General features: G+C 35.9%; 1 protein-coding gene across 2 annotated transcripts in view; it reads left to right on the forward strand.

The window, feature by feature from the left end:
* Nucleotides 1-6,662: 6,662 nt before the first annotated feature.
* LOC117323361 (regulator of G-protein signaling 7-like) overlaps nucleotides 6,663-27,792 on the forward strand; it is an 83,041-nt gene continuing 61,911 nt past the window's right edge. For both annotated transcript variants that reach the window (XM_033878537.1, XM_033878536.1), the window contains exons 1-2: nucleotides 6,663-7,448; nucleotides 11,556-11,680. In XM_033878537.1, coding sequence (XP_033734428.1) covers nucleotides 11,558-11,680 — 123 coding nt within the window. In that variant the 5' untranslated portion in view covers nucleotides 6,663-7,448; nucleotides 11,556-11,557. The remainder of the gene's footprint in view (nucleotides 7,449-11,555; nucleotides 11,681-27,792) is intronic.

The following is a 27,792-nucleotide window of genomic DNA, read 5'->3' on the forward strand; positions in this document are numbered from 1 at the left end:
AGTAATAACAATGATCTCATGACATAAAAGATGCATCCAAAGGGAGGTAACCTGTCCGAATTTATTTACGCGCGTTTTGTAAAAAAAAATAAATAAAATAAATAAATAAATAAAGTCTGTGATCTTTTAAAGAAAATAAGTAGAAATATTCTAGAAACTAGAAATGCTTTTTTTAAATGTTCAACCTGAACCAGTATACGTTGTGGGCTGATAAGGATGTAAGGTCGGCCTGTCTTTGATATTTTTCATATTTTTTTTAAACAATGAAATCAATATACAGTATTGATACTGCAATGCTATTAGAGAGGTCACTGATCACATATTGCTCTTCATGTACAAATTTCTTTATGAAGTCCTTGATTTATAACTTCTAATGAAAAATAGTAACAAAATGAAGAAAAGATGATATTTTAAAGCAGAGCATTCCTATAGTGGTATATGACAGCATTTCAAAGTTATATTCCGTATTTCTCTTAATACATGTACATGTTTGAACATTTTATGAAATAGATTTTATGTACGGATGGTCATGGCCTATGGGGACCGTTTTACTATTTATTCCAATTTAGTAATAACACTTTTGTCGTTTAAGTGATGTGAGCCTGACCTCTCTGTATTGAAGATGACAAAAATAATTTTAACCGCATTGAAATTTAATTAGTCATGTATATGCACTCGAAGTTTATTTCACTAATTGAAATATTCTTTTTATCTGCAGGTAACATGATAAAGTATCTTTTAGCAGTGTGTTACAATATATTGAAATAATGTTTAAGTGATATAATTCTATTCGTCTTAACGGATGAAAAAAGGTCCATTATATTAAAAAGGCGTGCCATAGGCCTATTGATGATTGAGGCGTATCTCAATTTGAGGGGACCAGAACTAGTGATGAACCTCAGCTTCCTGTCCGAATTTCGTTCATAAATAATGATATAGTAAGTTGTCCTGAAATGTTATGAAGATATGTACGTTTAGTTGCATGTCATGTGAATCCATATGTAATTGACGTTTTGTCCGAGCGACTCACTGGATGAGGAAAAAATAAAATAAAAAGGATTTTTTTTTTCAGTTTCAATTTAAGAAATACATTTATTCATTTATACCTTACTCCACATACTAGATGTTCGGTTTCATTTGATCCTTAACACGTAACAATCGGACCAAACTTGTCTTAATAGTAATAAATCAATCAACTTGCATTACATTGTTTTGTCAAACAATAGAAGCGATAAATTAGCACACAAAATGTACGTTATGACACGTTATTCCGTATTTCCGTCATGCAGAGTTATCTGCTCTTGTGAGAAGGTATTAATTGAATTACGTCATTTATTTGAGTAAGAAAATTACGTTGTTCTCACTCAAATAAATAACGTTAGTTATGTCGCTTGTTTGTGAGAGTAACTTACTCTCACAAACTAGCGACATAGCAAACAATACCTCATCACAAGAGCAGATAACTCTGTATTACCAAAAGACGAAATCTACCATCCATGCATCTGCAGACATGCCCTCCTCAGTTCAGTTGACTTTGTTTTATTTGAAAGGCTCGTGGCATGCAAAAGTTGAGGTAATTAGAATTAAGACAGCTCAATGTTGGATACTATATATTTTGCTAGAAAAGCTGCCCTTGCAGTAGAATTGATTTTACATTAATGAATTAAATTAAATTAACTTCATCAACCAAAGTAGAGTTACTTGAAAGAGTTGTCGCGGATTATTTTTAGTTCCATCCACTTCAAACTCCAAGTTATGGTTGATTGGTCTCACTGTTGCCAGGGATTTTCTATATTCAAATCGAGGTAGAGATAAGTAGCTCTCCTTCATATTTTTTCTATGTTGTTTATATGTTACTACCCTACATTTGGTCAAGAAGTACTTTTTAAATTCTGCATTTATTTTTTTACAAACAGTATAATATTATTACCGTTTTAAGCATGTCTCATTTTCATGGCAATTTTGTTTATCATTGATGGGGGCCTGGTAAAGTACTATTCGCAATATACCTTTCGGCTAGACAGAAATTCACTTTAGTTCCAGTTTAGTTTAGATTAGTATTGTTTAACGTCCCTTCGACATCTGAGGTAATTTCTTCAAGGGCGGCCTCCCCCGTATGTGAGATACAAACGTGTGTTGAATACATGTGTGTTTTGGAGGGCTGCGATAGGTTCTAGTTTTCATCTCCTTAAGAAAGCGCGGGAGATACTCTGAATAGGTGCCTTTATTCCTTGAAGGATTTTTTAAAAATATAAAACTTCATACGATTACAAAGGACCATAATATCTCGGACAAGTTCGAGTTTCAGGGTTGTTGGGTCAAGGTCAAGGTCATCGTCACTATTTTTAGAAAATCCCTTGTCAGCTTTGTAGCGATCAAACTTCAATCAATTAGATAGGAACATTATACACGTATATCAAACAAGTTTGAGTTTCAAGGTTGTTAGGTGAAGGTCATCAAAGTCATCGTTACTCATTTCACAGACGTCTGCTTCTGGTAAGGTAGGAAGAGGACATGTATTGCTTTAGCTATACTCATTATTCTTGTTAGGGTAAAAAAACAACACCATGTTGAGCAAGCTTGCACAGTGATCCATTTCTCCAAAAACTATCAATCAAACGCTTTGTCAAACTCCACGTAAGAAGCATACACATAAGTACTCTGTTTTTGAACTGTGAGTATTTAGTCAATAATGTTTGAAGAACAAAAAGCGTATCTGAAGTCAGTTCTATTGTTTTTAAGATACTATACTCGTGATAATTGTAATGAACTGTGAAGTTTAGTTTTTAGTTCTCGTATCCTTGACCTTTTCCTGACTGGAAGCTGATTATCTATTAGACAATTATGTTAACAGAGTAGGAATATGAGATAATCATCTAAAAAAACTTTCTGTGATTTGAAGCTGGGTACAAAACATCACGATCTCGTTTAAAACTGGTATGATATTTTTTTCAGAGTCGGGGTTGAAAGACTTGATTGTTCGCGAATCGGGAAGCGCAACTACTGTTCGGTTTGGTCTAAGAGCGAAAACTATTATTTTTTAATATATAGACTCTTATCTGTTTAATTTATTTCTATCTGTGATAATTATGGAAAGCTCCGAACGTTTTTGACTCTGTAAAAATAACCATACAACAATCCTTTCTTTATTCATACAATGTATATTAACGCAATCTGTTTCATTTCTTTCGACATACCGTGGATTGACGAGGCCGGTAATTAATTAACAATAACATTAATTTAAACAATATTTATTTGAGAATAAGTAATACAGTACAATAAATCAAAAGTATACAAGAGGATTTGGTAACAAGCTTAGAGCTTATGTAAAACCATCTCCTTATTAATGATAGACATAGATATAAAGTAGAGTGATCATGGGAATGCTGACGTTAAACAATAATATTACTGTCCGAGTACTGTTCATGTTTTCATAATTACATACAAATAAATATACAACGCACAATAAGAGACTAATGTAGTAAAGTTACATTATAGGTACAATGTATTTTACATATGAGAAAACACATAAAATTAAAATTCAAGCACACCAGCAATGTAAATGTGTACCATGTATGAGAGAGTGCCCACGTGATTGTGATTAGAATTTGTCACGGTCTAAGTGTATGTATATAAAACACCTTTTAAGATGTTTGATCGGTAAAAATGACACCCATCCCGAAGTTCAATTCGATCTATATATAGATCACTGACGGGTGTAAGTTTTGCTGTATATTATCTATATATATATAGATATAGTAGAAGTGGAGTTCACCATCAGTCACCTATCGAATTGCAACGACTCTAACCTGCATCAGAGACTAATTAAAGTATCTTACGGAGCCGACCGCCTCTATCATAGGGACTCGTCACGAATTTCCAACTCACGGTCCATATATATGTATTATATAATACATGTAATATAGACTGTGGGTTGGGAATTCGTGCCGAATCCCTATGCAATATTCGTTCAAAGTCCTAAAGCCTCTATCACACGGTGTTGTGTTTCGTTTAGCAAAGGTTCCAACATAGGGGCTTGTCTAAATATTGTCTATCGATCAATGTTGAAGGAGTCATGCACAAATTGTCCCTTTAAATTGAATAAACGTAGTTCACTCTGTGTCGACCTGTAGTGCAATATGGCAAGTCAAGTCATCATTTATTCATGGGGCAATGTTGATCCAGTAATCAACCAAATTATTTAAGATATATACTTTTCTTTATATGATATCTTATATAGTAAATGTATAATAGAATATATAAGATATCTTATTTATCATATAAGATATCTTACAAAGAAAATTAAATGAGATATCTTATATACATGTAGTTCGTTTATATGATATCTTATGTAAGATACAAGATATCTTATAAAGAAAGGTTTATGAGACTCATATCTTATATAATACATAAACTATCTTAAAGATATAAGATATATTATATAATTTGATTAAATACTGGATCAGCGTTGCTCTATGAATATATAACAACTTGGCTTGCCATAATATTGTGCACACTAACTGATACGGGTTTACTTGTAAGTCCTATACGGTCCAGAAACTCTATAACGGTCAAACTTGTATGTCGTACATATATTGTGTCTATGTCTGAATGAATTTCCTGATGCAAAGGTAACAGTAACTTTCATACAGCATCCACAACTTCACACTTCAAAAAACCTACCTATGTCGGCATTTATCTTCCTTACAGAATGAAAAATAAAAATGAGACCGCAATGTTTACATTCTTTATTTTTTAGATATCTATCATAAATGGTTGCAGTGACTTTTAATTTTTGTAATTAACAGAATGTGTTTTTAAACATACTCATAGAAAATATAACGTTTTACATCCTTTTCTCATAGTGTTTTTTAACCATATAATCCCTTTAAAAATCTAATAGCGCATATTAATTTGTGCATATTAATTTATTCATCTGGGGGCGCATTTGGTTTCAACCTATGTGTGAAATATTAAAACTTTGGACCACAGGGACTTGGCGCGAATTCCTTATTTACTGTCCATATAAATATAAATACATACATATAAGTAATATGGGTCGGGAATTCCTGTCAAGTCCCTGAGGTCTACATTCTGCTGTCAGTGATCACAATTAATGAGTCCAATTTACGTGGATATCCTGTACGCGTAAACTTTGTTCGGCAGCGTACAATAAATGCCCTACGATTGCACGTGCATGTATTATTGTCACATCAAATAAACGAAAAGAGTTGCTATATCGCCAGCGTTTATGAGTTGAAATATTAACAAAATCAAAAATGTTTTTGGATTTGATATAAAATATTTTTGAAAAATATCAAAATAACGCGAAATCTCATTAAATAGCACTTCGATCCGTGATAAAACTTCGTATATTGTGTAGAGAAAACTTCTAAACGACGATGATTTGCGACTTTTATTAAACATCGGTGCTTTATAATGGACGTAACAATGCGACGGTTATTAAAATGCACACATTGTGCAATTTAAGAAAAAGATGGCTTTTTTGACAAGTGCCATTGTTTTTGTAATATTAGAATATTATGTATGTTTAAATCCGATGTCAAAAGCGAAAGATTCAATGTCAATGAAAAGTTTCGTTTAAAAAAAAAAAGCATCGAAACGTGGATTTTTGCGGCGAGATTTCAAGCGAAACAGATTAGCGTTGTACCGGGTACTTTCCCTTTGTGGCTTGTTTTTTTCGCGCTGTCGCGATGACAAAGTATTTAGGCCTAGTGTTTGTTTTTCTTTGTTAACATGTTGATGTTTTCTTTTATTCTTTTTTTTTACAGCATGGATACCAAGTTTATGCGCTATGAATGTCTCTCTCGGGTTCATCTTCTATATATCGATCCAGAATCGGTAAAATGAGTATTTCGTTGTCCCAGATAATTACAATTTGTAATCAGATACAATAATAATATATTTCCACGACTCTGGAATCTGGACACGAGACCATTGAAGTTATTTTGTGATGTTATTACCATGTCTGTACAAACCAATGTAGATAAGAAAATGATCAGAAGCTTGGGTATTTTTTTCTTGAATCGGTTCCTTAGATGGGTCAATATTTAGCCCATATCAATGCATAATGACAGGTAGCTGTAACACCTTATCGCGCGAATAAAAAACACGGAAAGATGTGACTTGCATTCACAGCATACGGTACTTTGAATATCAACACCACAATTGTCGTGTATATTGAATATACTGCATAATTATTAGGTTTGGTAGTCTGTGATCTGTAGAGCACGGTTATAATCAAAGCAATGCAGCAAAATGTAATAAAATCTTGGAAGTATCTGGCCTAGTCGTATCATCTCACTCGGTAGTGGTGTTGTTGGAGCAGACAAGCGCTTCACAACCAGTCCACAATATCGATCTCACACAGACGAAAAAATCAATCGAAGCATTGTCCTGTTTTCAACACTGGAGCTATGTTGTCATGTATGCGATTTAGAAGCTGCAGCCATGTCCTTATCAGGGATAATGTAGATGGTAAGTATCTAATTAATTTTGTGCGCTTTAAAATGAAATTTAGTATTGCATATTTTTTTGTTTTTATTCCTACACGCAGCTATATGCGAACGCACCTGCATTTCCTTACAGCCGTTCAACCAATCAAACACCAGTATTGATTTCAATATTCAAAATGGCGCTTCAGTAACTTTGCATGTGCCTGGGCATTTAAAGATTAATGAAAACGCACAGAAGACGCCTCGGAAATATTGAAAATGTTTAATATCAGATTGATGTAGATGGGTTTGCATATATTTTGTAAATAATGGTTAGACCTACGAAACATATATAGTTTCCACATCGCTGTGTCTGAGGAGACTATGAGATAATAGTACCCAGCAGCATCAGCAGCGGCTGTAGCAGCAGAGGAAAGCAGACGCTGAATTCGAATGTTACCGTGATTGATCGGCAGGACGGCGGAGCTCGTACAATAGTCTTATACTATGGTTATGTTATTGTTGCTCCAAGACTCAAGACTATACCCATCTATTTTGTTTGGAATTTAAACTCCGATGCAGATGGCAACATTGCTAACAGCCTACTACTGACAATATGTAGTCTGTCTGGCGATCTGTAGCGGGGAATTTTGTTGTTCTCGGGTTTAAAAGTATGTGATGGATGTATTTCCTCAATACGGGAAACAAAGAGGAGGAATATGTTTAATGTACAGCCGTGAATATTTTACAAGTACTCGCATATAATCATCAGCGGATTGACGAGCAGCAAGAGCGCCTCCTGTGTTTTTTTTTTTTTTTTAAAGTTTTGTAAGGAGCTCCGTGTTCCCAAGCTAGGGATAATTCCTAGCCACGATGTCGACGGTTTGATTTTTTCCTATAGTAGACTGACCTAGGAGCAGCACTACCAACCTACCCTGTGTTGAAGCAGTGAGAAGGGAAGGGTATTTTGTGGAGATGGCTTCCCTCTAAAAGGTGAAATGCTATTAGTAATTAATGTTTGGTAGCTTTTCAGAGTGATTTTAGATAATTTATTGCCTTTTTTATATGGCCAATGTAAGTGGAGAATGGCCAAATTCATTGAATTAAGTAGAAACAGACAATATATCAGCATAGACAGTTTGGTGAAGAATCTGGGTTCCTAAGTCAATAATAGTCGCTTTTTACTTCCCTATAGCACACACTTTAAACCATTTAAAACGGTAGCTGCATGCAATGTAAGGTTTGATGTAATTATATGTGTGTTGCTTTGTAGCAGAGAGCAATTCTATAGATGTATATCTGATAATCTGGAGCTTCAATTCTTTGTTTACATGCATGCTTGCCCAAACATTTCATGCCTGTGTATATTTTGCAGCTGTGTATTGAAGTACTACATATGATATGAACTCCTAAATTGATCATTCCTCAGACGTACTTCATACAATTATTTTATTAACATCAGTAAAACTTAATTGCTAATCAGTGGATCTTTTAACTTTCATTAGAATATGTAAAAATGTAATTAGAGTTTAGTTACATTTAATTATGGAATAGTTACAATTTCAGCAATTGATGTGCACAATATTTTCCATTTTTTCCCCAAAATTACATCATTTGGTGACACTGACACAGTTTCACTCCAAATCGGTGACAATGACAGAATTTCACTTCCAAGTCTGACATATATAAATGTTTTACTTCTATAGTTCTATAATTACAAGGCTTTATAAACAATGATGTTCTATACAACTAAACTGATCATATAGTAATGTGATCATACAGTTAGGAAAAATTAAATAAATAGATTAAATAAAATAGTATTTTAAAAAGTTAATGACAGTGTATGTAATCCAACAAATAATGTCAGTTATCTTGTATTTACAAGACTAGCGTATGTAATTGAAGTCTTATCCACCTGGTTCTCCACACCCTCCACCACCTGTAGTATTATGACGACATTTGACATTCTCACTATATATATCTCCATTGACAACATTATGTCATGAAGACTTTCACGTTTCACACATTTTCTACACAATCCCTAATCCAATGATGCTTGTTATGTATTTAGCTGATAGTTTAAAAAGAAAATGATACAGAAATTGAGATATGTCCCATTTTCTTTTTAACAAATGAACAAAATTTAGCATGGGAGAATTTTAATAGAGAACAGTTGAACAAATTGTAAAAGTTTCCTCAGAAACAAGCATTAGGTTAATTTTGTAAGTATTGTGACAATCATTATCTTCATAACAAATAACAATTGTAGATAACCATCTGGAAAAAATGTTTGAATTGTTTCCAGACCTACCCTGTGGTACAGTCTTCCTATTAATTATATAGTTGATGCATATGTGTGACTCAATTAACTGTTTAATTTTATTCCGGAGATTCCCAAAATTGACTTGGATTATGCATGGCTATTTGATTCACATTTTGGACAAAAACTTTATCTTAAACAATAACACTATTAACAGTTAATACAGATTTTAGAATTTCAACACTTTCTTTTCTTATTAAATATAGATAGGTAAGCCAAAGATAATTTAGGGAAATAGCAGGGGCATGTACGTGCATCATGTATTTGTCAACATTAGGTGTTGCAATGTTTTAAAGCATGTTCAAACCCAAAAAATCTATTCTTGATGAATTGGTATCCAAGATATGTTAGAATTCAGCAAATTTTACAGTATTTATTGGAAGGATTTAGAAAAGTGCTCGCTCTAATTAATGTTGCCCAGAAAAGAGCGCTAGTCTGTGTGAATTATATATGACTGATATTGTTTGCATGTCCAGTAATCAGTCTTTAGTAATAAGTATACATATTTGATGGATAATATGGCGAGTTTAGTATTTGTCCCTGGGGTGTCCTTATACAGGAAGCACTGTGGTAGGAGTACAATGATGATGTGATTAGCCCTCTGATAAAAAGACATTCATGCACTCTTATATATATAAATTACATCCATCTTTTATAAGTGCTCTTGTTATAGACATTGTTTTAGGTGGTGCTGAAACAATGCCATTATTAGCTATAGCTTGTTTTACATTGTCATAAAATCTGTACAAAATAATCTGAGTTTATATATTTTGTACAGAATTGTTATACATTATCATTGCTTTAAATATATATGAACATTGTACAACATTGTTCATTGACTTGAAACAATACAATACATTACAATACATTACACTGTTATTACACATCTATTACTGTAGTACATATTGATGTACTATACGTTTAAACACTCATTACAAATATTCAATAAGAAACACATATATTTTTATAGGAAAAAATAACATGCCTACAATATACTTTGAAGAAAAAAGAATTTAAAAGTGATTGATTATATTGTTTTCATAGCCCATGATCCTTGACATTTTGTTCAACAGTACTTACTACTAATCAATCACCATTTGTAGAATGCATTTGCTAGGAAAGAGATTGATGAATGATATGGAATGTCTAGAAAATTACTTTAAACTTAAGAATGAAGACTCTTTGTTTACATAGATTGAGCATGAGATATTATCAGAAATCCTTATACTATTCTGTACAAATCATAAGACATTTACCACTGAAAATCCAGGAAGAAAACATTAGCTAAAATATATTGTATATTGTACCCGATGTTGAAATTTTAATGATGTGATTTTATTGATGTTCATTAGGGCACACATTCAAATTGTGTAACAATGTTTAAATATAAAATTTATAAAACTGTTACACATGTAACAGAAATCTGATAGGCAAGACATATATCAGTCATTTGACTAAACAAAATCTTCAGGCAGGCTGACTGCTCCTAAACAGATGTAGCACAGGCCGTTCACCTTCCGGTGCTTGCTTGCATGTTTGTTAATGAAGAGAGAGCTCTGCTTAAGTCAGTCCATGCCAAGTGAATTGAATAGTTCAGATATGGTACCGCGAGTCGCGTTCATTTCTAAAGAGATTTTATTTCGGATATTGCTTCACAAATCTTATTTGTAAGTGTTTGAATTACTATATCTCCACATCTTTTAGGGTTTGCTTCTACATAGGTTTATGTTAATGTTAAAATGATCCTCAGTAAGTGCAAAGATTTATTTCTTGTTCAGCAGAGAATATTCCTTTTGATATGACAATAACTGTGCTTAAGAGAGTACCAATAATTTTCCTTAAGAATTTAAATTTTAGTTTTTAGTGAATTATTGCTGATACAAAAAATCACTTTCAGTGAACGAATTGTTTATATTTTTAGCTGCACATAGAGATGGAAGCATTGTAGATGACTTGACCCAAATGACCTTGTTGACAAAGATATATATGTCGTAGAACAGTGTCTCCTTCCTGTTACTGACCAGGGTTTTCCCTGACGCAAGTTTCCTGTTCCTGTGTCTTAGATGCAGAAAAAAATATCTAGGACTCCCAAACTAAATGTCTGTGCATCCATGGGATGCATTGTAATTCCAAAATCTGCCATACAATAAAGAAATAACAGTTGATTTCAATTGACACTAGTATTTCATTATGCTTGCATTTGATTACTTTAGGCAACATTGTAATACCTGATGACCAGCTTGGATGCTGGAACTGCTTTACCATGATTTTTTCAAATTTTAAGATGTCATGGGACTCCTGGATTTCAAAATGGGACTCCCCTGGGACCCTGCATAACAAAATTACCTTGAAAACCCTGACTGACTCCACTATTCATTTAAAATGCTACTGGTCTAGAAAAGTTGAAGGAAGTTGGACTGAATTTGGTCAGGTCAGCATTGGTGGTGGTCCACGGTGACTTAATGTTTTATAAAATCAGGGCCAGCAAAATATGTAAATGAGGGGTGTTACCTCCCTTGTGACAGAGGGTCAGGTCTAGTAGGGAAAACTATGATAAATCTGACAATGGTGTCTCCTACAATATACCTGTAGGTAAAGGGAGCTTACCTGGTAGTTTGGTTTGGAGAATCATATAGGACTTAAATTTACTCATAGGATCATCAATTTTTGATTTTATCTTTTATATCATGGTTGATTTTGTTATTGGCATGGTTTATGTCAAGTATTCTGATGTTACCTATTTATGCATTGTAGAAAATGTTTTTGTTATATCTTCTCAGGAATGGCGCTCACTCCTAAATACAAACCGAGGACGGAGAGCCTGCCCAACACATTGTCTAGTGCAATGTTTGGGAATGGGCAGGCGAACCCTGAGGATAACCCCAACTACCTGGTTTACAAAAAGGTAGGTCACTTACCTTTATACATTACTGTGCTGAGTTTGGTCAAGTTTTATTCCAGCTTCAGCAGGAAAAAAGTGTGGAGCTGCGGTGCATTATTGAGACACAGTGGTTTAGTGGTAGGATGCAGGGCTACGTGACTGAAAGGTCACTAGTTTGAGTCCTGGCAAGGGGCGCTGTGTTGTATCCTTGAACAAGATACTTTACTCTGTTGTGTTCCAGTCGACCCTGCTTTAAAATGTCATGTGTAAATTAAAGCTGTTAGCCGAAATTAGCAGCTCCGACTGCATGCTCTTGAGGGAGATATTAGTTGGTGGCTAAAGGCCATATTACTGTAGATAATAATTTGTGAACAAATTTGAGACGGCTTTGTAACACAGCTAAGTTAGTTAAGTCGGTTTGTGTTCATATTCAAGATTGTCAAAGTGGATGTGTTCAATATTATCATAGTTTGTTGTTTTAATTGTTAGTTTATGGATTGTTTTGTAACATGTATACAATAACTTTCAAGTTTGTTTGGATGAAAGTAATGATTTTGTAAAACCTATGTTAACTTTTGTTGTGGTTATGGTTAACGTTGTCAAATTGGAAAAAAACAACCTAGATTAAGATAACTGATATTAGTGATTTCAAGGAACCGAAAGATCACTGAAACCCTAAAGGATTTGTCATACTAATTTTCACTGAAACCCTACAGGATTTGTCATACTAAATTAGTATGACAAATCCTTTAGGGTTTCAGTGATCTTGATAAAATCCTACATGTCAGCCAACTTCTGAAACGGCAAAAAAAACGAAGATCTCCCTCATTCAACATCCCAAATTACTGGTAAAGTACATAAAAAATGTTTGCGGCGTTGTTGTCCATGGAGGGGATGTTCTATATAAACTTCATAGACATATGCACCACTACTTCTTAATATTTTAACATTTATATCCAGGTCCCTTTAGTTTTTCTGAGGTTTATGCTGGATTTTTACACTTTTGGCCCTCCAGCATCACCAACAAGTCCTAGCTGCGGTTCTGTAATTTATTTGGCAAATACTGTATCTATTACTATAATGTACATTCATTTTCAAAGGTGCTGTGTTCATATGAGCATTGACAATATTTCTCATAATGTCTTAAGTTTTTCCTCTATAATATATGCACTATAAAATGCTGTGAAAAGGAAGAAACATTTGAAGTTTCATTATTGGTAGTATTACGTGCTGAGTATACAGTAAAAATCTTGTTACGACTCGGGAAGTAAAGATTTTGTGCAACTGTAAAATAATTGGTAGTTTTCAACTGATATGAATCTTAACACAAATGTCAGACTCATCTGAGTTTGAAAATACTGAATAAAATAAAAAGTAAATGTTATTACAGATGTACCGAACATACCATAGTCATCCTAAAATAATCCCTTTGAAAAATTAGAGAGCTAAAATTAAAATTGGGGCGTAGATTTATTTCCGGTAACCACTTCCAAATAATCTTTGACTTAGTTTCTGACATATGTCCAAATACTACTGAGGGCTAGCCTACCATATTTTGCATTGTTTTTTTTCCCCTTAATATGCCTTGTGATAGCTATAGCTATGTCGTTAGATTGATCTGAGTTCTGGAGGATTCTTGAATTTTAATTAATTGAAATAAATGTTAATTGAAATGGTCAGGTAAAATGAGGTTTTGTGTGTAGTGTACATGCTGTATTGTTTTCTTCATAGAGACCTGATAGGACTGTCAGTCTATCTTAGCTTTGACATCTCTGTTACATCTTTGTTACATCAAAATTTGTTTTTCCAATTTTTGCATCTTTATGTTGTTGCAGTTCTGTTTAGTTTATTTTGGCAATTTGCCATTTTTCAAGAAACCTGATCCTTAGCCATAAATTGATTCTACTCTGGACCTGGCGTCATTAGCATTAGTGATAGTGGTGATTTGAGTTGTCTTTACTGTGGAGCTGGTGTCATCAATACTGATGATAGTGGTGATTTGAGTTGTCTCTACTGTGGAGCTGTAGTTGTCTCTACTGTGGAGCTGGTGTCATAAGATAGTGGTGATTTGAGTTGTCTCTACTGTGGAGCTGGTGTCATCAGATAGTGTTGATTTGAGTTGTCTCTACTGTGGAGCTGGTGTCATCAATACTGATCATGATGATAGTGTTGATTTGAGTTGTCTCTACTGTGGAGCTGGTGTCATCATTGCTGATGATAGCGGTGATTTGAGTTGTCTCTAATGTGGAGCTGGTGTCATCAATACTAATGATAGTGGTGATTTGAGTTGTCTTTACTGTGTGATAGTGGTGATTTGAGTTGTCTTTACTGTGTGATAGTGGTGATTTGAGTTGTCTTTACTGTGGAGCTGGTGTCATCAATACTGATGATAATGGTGATTTGAGTTGTCTTTACTGTGTGATAGTGGTGATTTGAGTTGTCTTTACTGTGTGATAGTGGTGATTTGAGTTGTCTTTACTGTGGAGCTGGTGTCATCAATACTGATGATAGTGGTGATTTTAATTGTCTCTTCTGCAGAGTTGCTGTCATCAGTACTTTTGATTATGTATAAGTCATTTTGATGAAATTTCTAACAAAAGTACATGTTCATAATGCAGATCTATACAGTTTATTGCTAAATACTCTGAGTTACAAGTTTTATATACATTCGGACACACAGTTTGTGCTATATGAAACTATTTATGCCCATCTATAATTAGTCATGTATATAATAGTGCACCTGATGTCTGATGTATTAATACTATTGCACGTTTGCTACCATATGTTATATGTACAGATCCCACCTTATGTTTAGATTGACTCTGTATGTATTTGTTGATATCAACAAACCAGGATGGGTTTTCAATAGGTTAGGGAGTGCAGAGATGGTGTGATTATTTAAATCAGCTGTGAAGAGTTGGAGGTGGAGGATACATTGTGTGTGTATGCTGTGAAGTTGGGGGGGGGGGGCTGTGAAGTTGTGGGGGGTTGGGGTGGGGGATTTATACTATGAAGTTTGGAGAGGGGGAGGGCTGTGAAGTTGTGGAGGGGGATTTATTGCTTCGAAGTTGGTGGTAGGGGGCCGGGGAGTGGGGAGAAGTTACCATTACTGTTGCAGTTCAGTGAAAATACTAACAAATGCCATTCCCTGCAATTAGCTCAACACCTGATTTCAGCCAAGTTTATATCCTGGCCCCCTGATTGCAATTGGGATGCTGAAAATTAGGTTGATAGTCTGTCTGGCATTGAGATGTTATATACTCAATGTTGGTTGGCCTTGCTCTGGTTAACGTATTAAAAGCACAGTCTGATTTTTCAGATGTCACAAAGAATAATTATCGAGACAACTTTTGACTATTTTGGGTTACTGGCAATAGATTTAGGTTTACATGACCACATGTACATTTGTGGTAGATATTGATGCAGGGCTGACCACCTGGGTCACTCAGATTCACTTTGAAGCAATTGGCAAAAATGTCATGGTTGACCAGTTTTGGATGACTTAAAAAAATTAATGTGGCATGGCCGACCCTCTTACAGACTAAGTTATCGCACGGTTTATACAATGTATATACAAAGCACTCAAATAAAGTCCATTTTAAACAAATTGAAAAGAAGAGGTGGAACTCTTTCTAACTTCTACTACTGCTGGTTGCCTGCCTAAAACTGAAATATGTTGAAACCTAGGTGTAAAAGAAGAAATTAGGATATACTTTTTGGAAACCTGGAATAAGGAGTTTTAACTCCTGGTTCCAGGTTTCCAAAGAGTTCATTCTGATTTCTTCTTAAAATTTTCTTCTTTTTTCATTTGTGATATATATATAAGATAAACATAAAGTACAGGAATCAAACATGGGAAACTATACACTACAAACCCCTCATCTTGACATTTTCTCCTGGGAATTATAAAAGCACAACATCAAAATGAAAGATGAAAACTTAATGGTAAAAAGGGAAGTAACTGTGATCCTATTAAATCTTATTGTCTTCATCTTTGTTGAAGTTTGCATGGGTCATGGTTGACTTTTAATGTTGACTGTCACATTATAAATTTGTTTGCACATATTATTTAAACAATGGTTCCATGAGAATGTTTAACAATGGTCACGTGGGAAATACTGCTGATGTGGTAAGACTGTTATCACAAGTGCAAATATTAACTGGGTCCGTGTACACAGTGTTTGAGATGTTGGCACAGTAATTGTGTTAGGTTGATGGCTAATACAGTTTACATGTTCGGGACATAATACCTGACTTGAGACGTTGGCTTTCCAGTTGTGGCGTTGTTTGAGAAATCAGCGGATGTACTGGTTTACATTTGTTTTCAGTATTGATGAGACATGTTAATACAGGTGAGAGAATCTAAAAATCAATTTTAGTGTACCCAGCCTCACCTACAACACAAATACTTCATTCAAACATTTCACTGTGTATTTCAAATACACTGATGTTTGATAATCAGCTTTGTGTGTAACCAGTATATGTAGGGACATATATTGTTCCCGTATTAACCTGAACTGCTGTATAAATAAGTAATGTTTATTGATGTTTGATAATCAGCTATGCAATACTAAATATTTACCCATTATGCATTACACAAGGTAGGAGATATTGGGTAAAAATGATAAAATTGTGTTAACAAGTCCATTGAATTGGGTTTATAGTCCATTGAATGCAATTGGGTTAATAGTCCATTGAATGCAATATGATATATAGTCCATTGAATGTTGTGAAAATGATGACTCGGCTTGCCTGAAGAACACTACAAAAGTTACCACTAGTGTTGACTTCTGCAGGACAAAGGACAATTATATGTACACTGTTTTAATGAATCTTGTCAGCTTGGTTGTAAATTTTCATGGACAAATAATTTGGTGAAAATCACTGCATCTCTGTCAGTAGCTAAGTGTAATTGTATACTGTTAATCTGGTCACAATAAAGGTTTTCCTCAAGGTCGATATCTTTATTGTTATTATATTTTGTTCATGAAAACAAATCTTCTTGCAGAGAGTTATTTTTGTGATGGAAAGAACAATTAATTTCTTAGTTTTCATGCAAGATGTTTTTGTTTAAAATATGATGGGAAAGAAACCATCTTCAGAAAAGTTAAACATATGTATCTGAAAGAAGAAACCATGCAGTTGTAGAGCTGAATTGATCTCTGCCACTTAAGGGTATCACATTCATATTTCGTTAAGTGTCTTGGATTAGGCTTCCTAACTGAAGGCCTTGTACAGAGTCTTCAAATGCAGATGGAACATCCTTGTTTTAAGTAAGTTTTGTCGTTAATGATGAGAAAAGTTTTTTGATTTACTCCAACATATGCATAATTGTAATCAAATATGAAGTGGGTTATGTTTTGAAGTCTGGAGCTTTCTAAAGGAGATGGTTTTAATGTATCTTCCTACGACTGGCAACAGGTGTGGGTATAGCTACAGCTCTTCTAGTTAACTCTGCACATAGACTGGTCCTTCAGGGGAAATGTTCATGTTAGAACTATAAAACTATTTAATGGGCAATGCTCATAACAGAACTATAAAACTATTTCAGAAGATCAGAAATTTTCTTGTTAGAATTATAAAACAAGTATTTCAGTAGAAATGTTGATGTTGGTACTTTTAAACTATTTCAGTACATGTTTATTTCTACGATATTGAGTAAATGAGTAAATACTTTCATACATGTCTTACTTTTTGATACCAAGGTTTTGGCCAGATTTGCAGTAGTTCACTGGGTAGAACATTGGGCCTATTCATGAACAGGTGAAAATCAGATGTGTGGGGTTCAGTCTCTACCTAGAACAGTGTGTAGTTCTGGTGAAGATGGGATCGCAGATGGTCCCTTGCTGTTCTGGTTCATTCCTTGTGCAGGTCTTGGTTCTGTCCTTGAGCGTGTCCTAGTTCTGTCCTTGAGCATGTCCTAGTTCTGTCCTTGAGCATGTCCTGGTTCTGTCCTTGAGCATGTCCTGGTTCTGTCCTTGAGCAGGTCCTGGTTCTGTCCTTGAGCAGGTCATAGTTTAGTCCTTGAGCAGTTCCTGGTTCTGTCCTTGAGCAGGTCCTGGTTCTATCCTTGAGAAGGTCCTGGTTCTGTCCTTGAGGATGTCCTGATTCTGTCCTTGAGGATGTCCTGGTTCTGTCCTTGAGGATGTCCTGGTTCTGTCCTTGAGCAGGTCCTGGTTTTGACCTTGTGCAGGTCCTGATTCTGTCCTTGAGCTGGTCCTGGTTCTGTCCTTGAGCATGTCCTGGTTCTGTCCTTGAGGATGTCCTGGTTCTGTCCTTGAGAAGGTCCTGGCTCTGTCCTTGAGCAGGTCCTGGCTCTGTCCTTGAGCAGGTCCTGGTTTTGACCTTGTGCAGGTCCTGGTTCTGTCCTTGAGCTGGTCCTGGTTCTGTCCTTGAGCAGGTCCCTGTTCTGACCTTGAGCAGTTCCTGCTTCTATCCTTGAGCAGTTAGGCACTTTATCTCAATTTCTCAAGACAGCATATGATAGGCCACATATATCATTTTCAGTGAGGTAGTCACCAGCTTCAACAAGAAGGCAATGTCTAAAAATGGCCCTGGTTATTCAAAAGGCTGTCAATATCAACCCAGCAAACAAACAAACAAGCAAACAGCAGTAGGTTGGGGAATATTGATTATTTTCAACACTTACTGACTGTTATGATGGTAATATAGGACAATGATATCAAGCTTAGGAAGGTATTATATTATATAAAGCTTGTGATACTTTGATAAATGACTTACTAATGGTACTTTGATTAACATACCAATAATTACTGCTGGTACTTTGATAAATGTCCTACTAATGGTGCCCTAATTAATAGGTGGACTTTCTGGATAACAGGTGACCAGCAGCACATAGTCGATTAGTCATATTGGCCAGCAATCAATTTCTCTGTAATGTTGACTTGGTCTAATGATTGTTGTACAAATATTACACCTAGGAAGGGTTCAGATGTCATTCTACATCTCCTACATGTAAATAAAGACTTAACATGTACACCTTTAAGCCATATCAATATTACATTACACCTATATATGTGATCACAGTGGTAAAGAACTTGCCTCTAACCTAGGTGACCGGGGTTCGATTCCCCAATCGGATGTGACTATGTGACTCGACTGGCTTTCTCCGCTTACTCCCGATTTTTTCGGTTAGTCTCGTTGTGCACTTTGATCCATGCCAACATCAGCAATTAGCATCACATGGTATAACTTGTTTTGCTTCGCGATTTTTGTAAATGAATAAATGAGATAAAATACTCTAGCTTTCGTAATTAAGGTACAGGTGTTGGTGTACATCACCAATGTTCATATTATTTTTGCCTGTGATCAGAATCTAAAACATACTTAAGATGGAAGAGTTAAAGAATTCTATTTCATTTCCATGAAAGAGAAACACTTTGTTTTGTTGTGACAAATTGTTCCCATGGAATCAAAATAAATCTTCAACATGTATTTCCTGTCCAAATGATGTAGACCTTAATCACATGTGTGCTTGTGTGTATGGTAAAGAACATTGTACCACAAAGCTAGTATCAGAATACCTTTTTTACTGGATCTTCCTGATTGCCATTCAATAATGATGAGAAATAACAATGAGTTATAGATTTAGTGTCATTTTCAACAATAGGAAGATGACATCATTGTTCCAATCGTATTGTCAATATGTCTCCTATTGTTATTCCGTGAGAGGTTTCCGAGAAACAAATTAAATATTAATTCATGATCGTCAGGATTATATCTTTTTAGAAGTTAAAAACGTGCATATATAAATGTATATGGAAAATCAATACATCGACAATACATATCTTTTTAAGACATGATATTGGCTGTTGATGGTGTACAGTCATATCCATTGATGTACAGTAGGCCACTTTCTGTTTCTCCAAATTATTCTTGGAAGAAATTGATCCAATTGAAAAGTATTTTTTTTTATGAAATTAACATAAGCATAGCTATCAATTTTAATTGGGAATGGGGTCCGTTATCAGCTTCAAAATGTCTGTCTGTGAAAAATAAAACTCTGATGCTTTTGGCTATGGTAGATGGTAGATTGTAGCATCAGTGAGAGAGTAATACAAGCTCGCTAGGGTACAGTTCTTTTCTTATCTTATCAGAACCTGGTTGTACTTTAAGCATTGCAATCTTGTCTAAACAACTTCAGAGAATCAACCATCATATATTGTACAGTCGGGAATTTTGATTGATTCTATGATTATTATTTTTCATTTTTTGTATTTGAGGCATTAACCAGACATAATTTAACATTAGGAATTTTCTAAAAGAATGTGAAAGGAAAATGTGATCTATAGACAGTGATTTTGGTAGTTAGTGAAAACTTTTTATTCACTCCACAGTGCTAGTATACATGCATAGGTTTATGTGTAAAATTGAGAATACGACTTATCTTACTTTTTGGAAGGAGGGAATTTCCCTTTAGCCTATTTTTTGGAAGGAGGGAATTTCCCTTTAGCCAATGTGTGGTAAGATGTTAACAAAAAGATTGAGAAATCACAAGTCCCATTGCGGGCAGGATATTCTTTTTCATAAATCATTGCTTTCCTCTATCATGGTCTTGGATGAGGGAGGATTTGGTGCCATATTTACTTCAACAATAGTCTATTGGGAGGATTTGTTGAAGCTGAAGAATCTCACATGTGGTTGTCTTGGGGGTATAAAACTTCTTTGAGAAAAAGGGAATAGTGTAAATGATGAAAAGATGAGATTACAAGTCCTCCTAGTATAGATAGATCTATCGTAGTTTTGACAGGTTAGAAATTGCCTTTCAGACTGTTGTGTTTGCTAAGAGAGCAAAGAGGTCATTAGTTCCTTACTGTAATATACAACATATATTTGATACATATATTGAAATAGTCGGTTAATACAGTTGTATTGAGTAAAGAATGCTAGTATTAGCATAATATACAAATTGGTACTGTTATTTAGTGAAGTATTTCTTTTAGATATAAGGTCAAGGTCATGCCTATTTTTATGCCCCCGCCATGAAATTTATGTCTTACAGACATTTTCAAGTTTTTTAGGTGATTTGTGGTCAAGGTTATGTGTTATGATGTTATTTGACTTTCAAACCCGGCTGATCTAGAGCATTGAGGTGATTGGAATGACAGGTACAGCATTGTGTAGTGTATTAGTGACCTTGTATTAGAGTATTGGATGCATTCCAGGGTCAGTAAAACTTTTACTGTAGTCTAAAGTGTTTTGTCTGTGCTCTGCTCTAATTGGGCTAATCAAAGGTGAAAGTGCTACTAATTCCTTTGGTGTAAATCTGCATCAAAGTCAAGCCAGTAATTAATGACAGAGTGTTTAGGAATTAATATTATCAAGATGTTTTCTGTGCCCTTTGATAATAACATTCTGGCTTGCCTTGGATTATTTATCTAGTGATCAATGTTCTTTATATTTAGAGCTGGTCAAAATGCACCACAGGATGAAGAGAGAGCTTCAGTATTAATTAGCTTCAATGTCAGCATTGGCATTTCATTTGAAGGGTGGTATAAATCTGTTGCTGTTTTTTGCCTTCATCAAACCATTGTAAAAATTTCTCTTTTGTCCATAAATAACAAAACACCAGTTTGTGTGGTTTTCCATACAGAACAGGCCTGAACCTGATGGTTGACGGTTTATATTGTGATGACATCAGAAAAATGTAAAATGGGTCAAGGTCAGGTGCCCTGTTAGCTTCAATTAAGATAGTTTGGTTTGGTGTAGAATATTGTTTAAGTCCTATCAACAGCTAAGGTCGTTCAAGGATGGCCTCGGTTGTGTGTGAGAGGTGTTTTGAGAGACTGCAGTATGTTACTCTTTTTGGCCAATGATAGTGCGGAACTGATGCTGACTTTATAGTGCTACCTCACTGAAGCTTACTGTTAGAGACATCCAGCAGGACACCACACCCGGTCACATATTAAAGCATAGAACCAGAATTTCGCATCAGGGCTAGAACTTTATTTTCAAAACCACTAGACAGTCGGGCTAGCCATTCCAAATTTTACTAGTCCAAATGTAAATTTCACTAGCCCAGTCGGGCTAGTAAAATTGAAAGTTGCTAGCCCGAAAATATTGGAAATATAACAATGAATATCGATGTGAAATTGTGACATATTTATTATCATGTATTTCATGATATTGTACATGTATGTGTCCTCATGTGTAACAGATCAGCAGTAAATACTTAACTAATCTGTTGTGATAATAATCAGGATTTAAACTGTGATATTAATAACATCATAACTTAAATTAATAAAATAAATAAAGGAGTTTTGGAATTTGGAGAAACGGCAGAATATGGTCGACCATGCTTTGCAACATAGAACGCACTTACAGTAGGATTTAACTTTTGACCCCGTTTGTCAGACATTGAACTGTCAATGCATAAGAAGTTAGTATGCCTTTTCTCATATTAAAACAACCCTTTACAAAGGCACTCTTACGATCACTTATCTCTGGATAGGCCTTGCATACCATGGATTGTCCTGTGGTGTCTTATTTCGACCCACGGGACATTCTTGTTGCCGCTGTTCTTTGAACTTCCGTTCTCGTTTGTGATCTTTTTCTCTTTTTTATTGCTTTCATCCTCATTATCATCAGAATCACGATCACCCACTTTCTGTTTCCTAAGACGTTGAATGTAGCCGCGGTCCATCATCAGTTACTACGAACGCTTTTACCATGTGTCAAAAAACAAGCTGTCAAAAACGAACCTGAGTGTGCCGTTTATAATTCTTTCGATACAAACGCAAACATGACCAAGACTTACCATGTGCTCAACATTGTAATCCTCGGACTTCATTGTGATCATAATGCTTTCGGAACTCTCGGGCGCTTACTAATGTATACACACGGCAACATGTCGAGTGAAAACGGAAAGTGGAGGATCGTTTTTCCAGCGAACATACGAATAAATATTAATAATACACATAGGTATGTGAGTTGTTTATTGAAATATTGTCGGGCATGTGACACTGTGATTTTTACTAGCCCGACATTTTAATCAAATAAAGTTCTACAAGATTTCCACTAGTCAGTCGGGCTACCAGAATTTCAAACCACTAGCCCGGGTAGAAAATCTACTAGTCCCAGACTATCGGGACTACCTTTAAGTTCGAGCCCTGCGCGTGCCCTGAATTACTATGGCAGCTCAAGATCGATGGTCACAGTTGATAGGTGTAAAGGCCCAGTCACCTTGCAGTTGAAACATGTCAGTGATATCTAGACCAGAAGAAAAAAGATACCTGTTCATGGATGTTGAGAAACGTTTATTTCTAAATGTTATGTCAATGTCAACCACATAAAAATGATTTCTATTGAATACTTTAACGTATCCATCCAAGAAGACTGATTTTTGTGATCTTAAGGAATGTCGGTTCTCTTACCTTCTTAGAGATCAAGAAATACTCAAGCCTCCCAGTAACATTGTGTAAAGCATCCTCAAGCTCTAATCAGGCCAAGGAATAATAAAAAATATATAAGAGTTGGTCCGAAATATAAATGCTGTTTTAATTGGAAATTCAATATCAGGTTTGAATTTTATAGCCATTTAAAGCATGTATGTATCTAACATAAACATAGTCTATTTCATGAGGTCAACATTCAAAATTTGCTCGAGGACTACATCATGGTTCCAAGACATGAACATGGTGAAGATGGCTGTGAGTAGTCAAGGTTATGATTGTCAGACACACATCCAGTGGCCTATGATCAGCCAATTAAAAGCTGATTCCCTGGCAACATGACAGCCTGGCAGTAACAGTAATACCAGGCTGGCATGATGTGACAGGAACCTTGAGATTTTTCTCACTCACTCCGATATTGTGATGTCAGATGCTGGTTGTTAATTGATTATTAGCTCACATGGCACAAAGAGCCACTGAACTTACGGTATGGTGCATCATCCTTCATCTTCTGTTGTCCGGTCAACAACCTTTCACTGTGAACAGGTAGAAGTTAGAAGACTGACAGAAGTTTCTTCATATAAATGTCCTTGACCTACTTAAATAGTAACAGGTCAAATATTTTATAAACAACAACTTTCAGATTTAGGGTTTATATCTGGTTAGACCATTTTTGTGATATTTTCTTCATTTTTCAGTTCAGGTCAGAGGTCAAAATTAAGTATTTGTCTTCTAGGTCAAAGGTTAACTTGATAACTTAAGCCAATACTAAACAAAAAGATTTGAGAATATTCTCTAGATTGATAAGTCAGACACTGAATTTAAGGGCATGTAGAAACAGTGTATTTAGTCAGCAAGTATCTAGGATAGACTAGAGTGCTATACATTGAAGTTTCCTTGAATACATTGACCTTGACCTAAAAAATGATTGTGCTTTAATATTTCAAAATTACAAAAGAAATTATAAAGTATTTAGAGACAGTTCCCAGGAAATGGTTTTTACAGAATACAGTACACAAGATATACAATTAAATTACTTTGAAATGAATTGTGAAATAACCAGAAATAATTTATTTCCAATGTGATAAGCTGAAGTTTCTTTGAAAGACAATGTACCAAAATTTTGTTACAAAAGTTTAATGCTTACATTTAGTGGTGTAGGTTTTCAACATTCCAAATAAATTTTGCTCTTTTGATGAAAACTAGAGAGGCATCAGTATTGATATGGCACAGTGTTGCATGGTGATGGTCTTCAGTTTCATTCCACTACTGTGATAAGCACTCATTAAAAAATCGTATCCTGTCAGCAAATATGCATGGGAAAATTGCTGTTAAGAATTAATTTATAGCAATCTGCTTATGTCAAAGGATCGGTAAATTTTAAGAAATAAATTCTTGTCACATGTTGTGTCAACAGTATCCAATATCATAAATGTGGGTTTTATAGTGCTTCAAGCCCACAGTTAGGAGTGTAAAACAGCAGGTTATACCCAGCCTTCAGATATGCACATGTTGATGTTGATGTACCTAGTTTGTGAACAGTTTATATACATATATGTGGTTTGCAATGTACTATGTTCTAACTTGTGTTCACAGGGGTTCATAAAACTATTAACTCTGTCAAGACAAAACACTTTTTGTATTTGTCGAATAATATTTAAAGTAATTTTATACCAGAGATGTCATGATCTGATCACACAGGTAAAAGTGATGTAAAAATGCATAAGATATTATTAATGTGTGAAGTTTTTAATGCTTTTGATAATGATAAGCATGTGATGCAAAATAAAATTTGTGTCAATGAAAAATTTAAAAGTAGTTTTGCTAGGATTGCACCTCAGTCTGCTTTGTGTGCCATGATGGTGCCTAGGATGGAGCCTTGATCTGCTTTGTGTTCTAGGATGGGGCCTTGATCTGCTTTGTGTTCTGGGATGGGGCCTCGATCTGCTTTGTGTTCTGGGATGGGGCCTCGATCTGCTTTGTGTTCTGGGATGGGGCCTCGATCTGCTTTGTGTTCTGGGATGGGGCCTTGATCTGCTTTGTGTTCTGGGATGGGGCCTCGATCTGCTTTGTGTTCTAGGATGCGGCCTTGATCTGCTTTGTGTTCTGGGATGGGGCCTCGATCTGCTTTGTGTTCTAGGATGGGGCCTTGATCTGCTTTGTGTTCTGGGATGGGGCCTCGATCTGCTTTGTGTTCTAGGATGGGGCCTCGATCTGCTTTGTGTTCTAGGATGGAGCCTTGATCTGCTTTGTGTTCTAGGATGGGGCCTTGATCTGCTTTGTGTTCTAGGATGGGGCCTTGATCTGCTTTGTGTTCTGGGATGGGGCCTCGATCTGCTTTGTGTTCTAGGATGCGGTCTTGATCTGCTTTGTGTTCTGGGATGGGGCCTCGATCTGCTTTGTTTTCTGGGATGGGGCCTCGATCTGCTTTGTGTTCTAGGATTGGGCCTTGATCTGCTTTGTGTTCTGGGATGGGGCCTCGATCTGCTTTGTGTTCTAGGATGGGGCCTCAATCTGCTTTGTGTTCTGGGATGGGGCCTCGATCTGCTTTGTGTTCTAGGATGGAGCCTTGATCTGCTTTGTGTTCTGGGATGGAGCCTTGATCTGCTTTGTGTTCTAGGATGGGGCCTCGATCTGCTTTGTGTTCTGGGATGGGGCCTTGATCTGCTTTGTGTTCTAGGATGGGGCCTCGATCTGCTTTGTGTTCTAGGATGGCACCCTGATCTACTTTGTGTGCTAGGATATTGGGCCTCAATCTGCTTTGTGTTCTAGGATGGCACCCCGATCTGCTTTGTGTGCTAGGATATGGGGCCTCGATCTGCTTTGTGTTCTAGGATGGGGCCTCAATCTGCTTTGTGTTCTAGGATGGCACCCCGATCTGCTTTGTGTGCTAGGATATGGGGCCTCGATCTGCTTTGTGTTCTAGGATGGGGCCTCGATCTGCTTTGTGTTCTAGGATGGCACCCCGATCTGCTTTGTGTGCTAGGATGGAGCCTCGATCTTCTTTGTGTGCTAGGATGGGGCCCCGATCCGCTTCCGTGTACTAGGATGGGGCCTCGATCTTCTTTGTGTGCTAGCTAGGATGGGGCCTCGATCTGCTTTGTGTGCTAGGATGGCGCCTCGATCTGTTTCGTGCACCAATTGGCTTCTTCATGATTCAGTTTGTCACCATCTGCAATAAAATATGTTTGATGGATGAAGCCCCAAATTAAGACAAACTGCTATAAAATTTGAAATTGGTATTTAAAAGCAGCAACCTTGTAAAATAGCCTTGTAAAATTAATTAACACAATTTGGAAAAATAACTGTCTTAAAAGCACCGACTTTGTCATTCACGATTGATTATTTTTCCTGATGGGATCTCAAGTTTATTTCGGTGCTGTTTGTTGAGCATGGATGGCGGATGTGGTTTTGTGGTCATGTTGAATGGAAAAGATATTAAATGATATACATGTAGGTTTTTGGGTTGAACTTGTTAGGGGCAACAGGTACATGGTTTCCGTATTCTGTAATTTGGGGAGGTGGTTGAGGTTCGATGGGTCAATGGGGGGGTTTATTGTTGGTTGTTTGGGGGGGGGGGGGGGGGGGGGGGGGGGGGGGGGGGGGGGGACAGTATAACAATAACATTACAGCAATATACATCACTTGAAAAGGAAATTCAGAGAGGAATCATTTTGGTTTTCATTATAAAACTTATTCAGTCTAGTTGGTTTAATAGATGTTATAGATGTTACAGTATAACAATAACATTACAGCAATATACATCACTTGAAAAGGAAATTCAGAGAGGAATCATTTTGGTTTTCATTATAAAACTTATTCAGTCTAGTTGGTTTAATAGATGTATAGTTTCTGGTTACAAATTAAGTGAGAATACACCTTGCATTGCCAAAATGAATCCTTTGATTTTGTCACTGGTACTAAAAAATGATAATTATTCTATTTTGTAATTAGTGGAACCATCTTTTGATTGCTGATAATAAGAAAGAATTTGTAATTGTGTTATTGTTTGTTTTGATACAAGTATTTGTGAAATATTTTCCAAGTTTGTATAAAGAATAAAAATGTTGACAAATCAATTTCAATTTACATATCAAAGACACATCACAATCGGAGAAAAGCAGATAATGAAGGAACTGAAAGTTAATTTGTGAGGTTATCATACTGTGCCTCAAAAATAATGCTGGATCTTTGAATGAGGCTTAAAGATTTTCCCTATTCAGATGTTCGTCTTTAACAGAAAGGCAATATTCAGAGAAAGCATTACGTAACATTTAGCTGGTAATCTGAAGGTTGACATTTCTATAAGGAATTTATTGCTGGCTAGATATAAATATTTAACACACGTTTATTTTCTGTGTGGTATGAGATTATTGACTGCGGAAGAACACATGTCAATCAAAGTCTGTTCCATCAGTCCTCTGTCACAGAGCCAATGTTGGACATGTATCTGTGATGTATTGGGCAAGCGGATGGCCTTGTACAGCTGGAACCCACGTCACAATCTGTCGGACAAACTCTGGCTTGTTCCCAATGAGAAGCTTTCCATGGAAATCCGTGGAGACAAAACCTTTAAAGAATTAATAACTATCCAACTTTTCTATTTCCGCTGCATAGATGACAGACGTGATTGGTAAATCTTTTCGGTGATGGCTGGGGACAAATTTGATTGTCAGCAGCTGTCTGGAGGCATGGATCTACGGCATGTCAACATGTATATACTTA

Source organism: Pecten maximus, chromosome 3 (genome assembly GCF_902652985.1).
Source record: "Pecten maximus chromosome 3, xPecMax1.1, whole genome shotgun sequence".
Classification (NCBI taxonomy): Eukaryota; Metazoa; Mollusca; class Bivalvia; order Pectinida; family Pectinidae; genus Pecten; species Pecten maximus.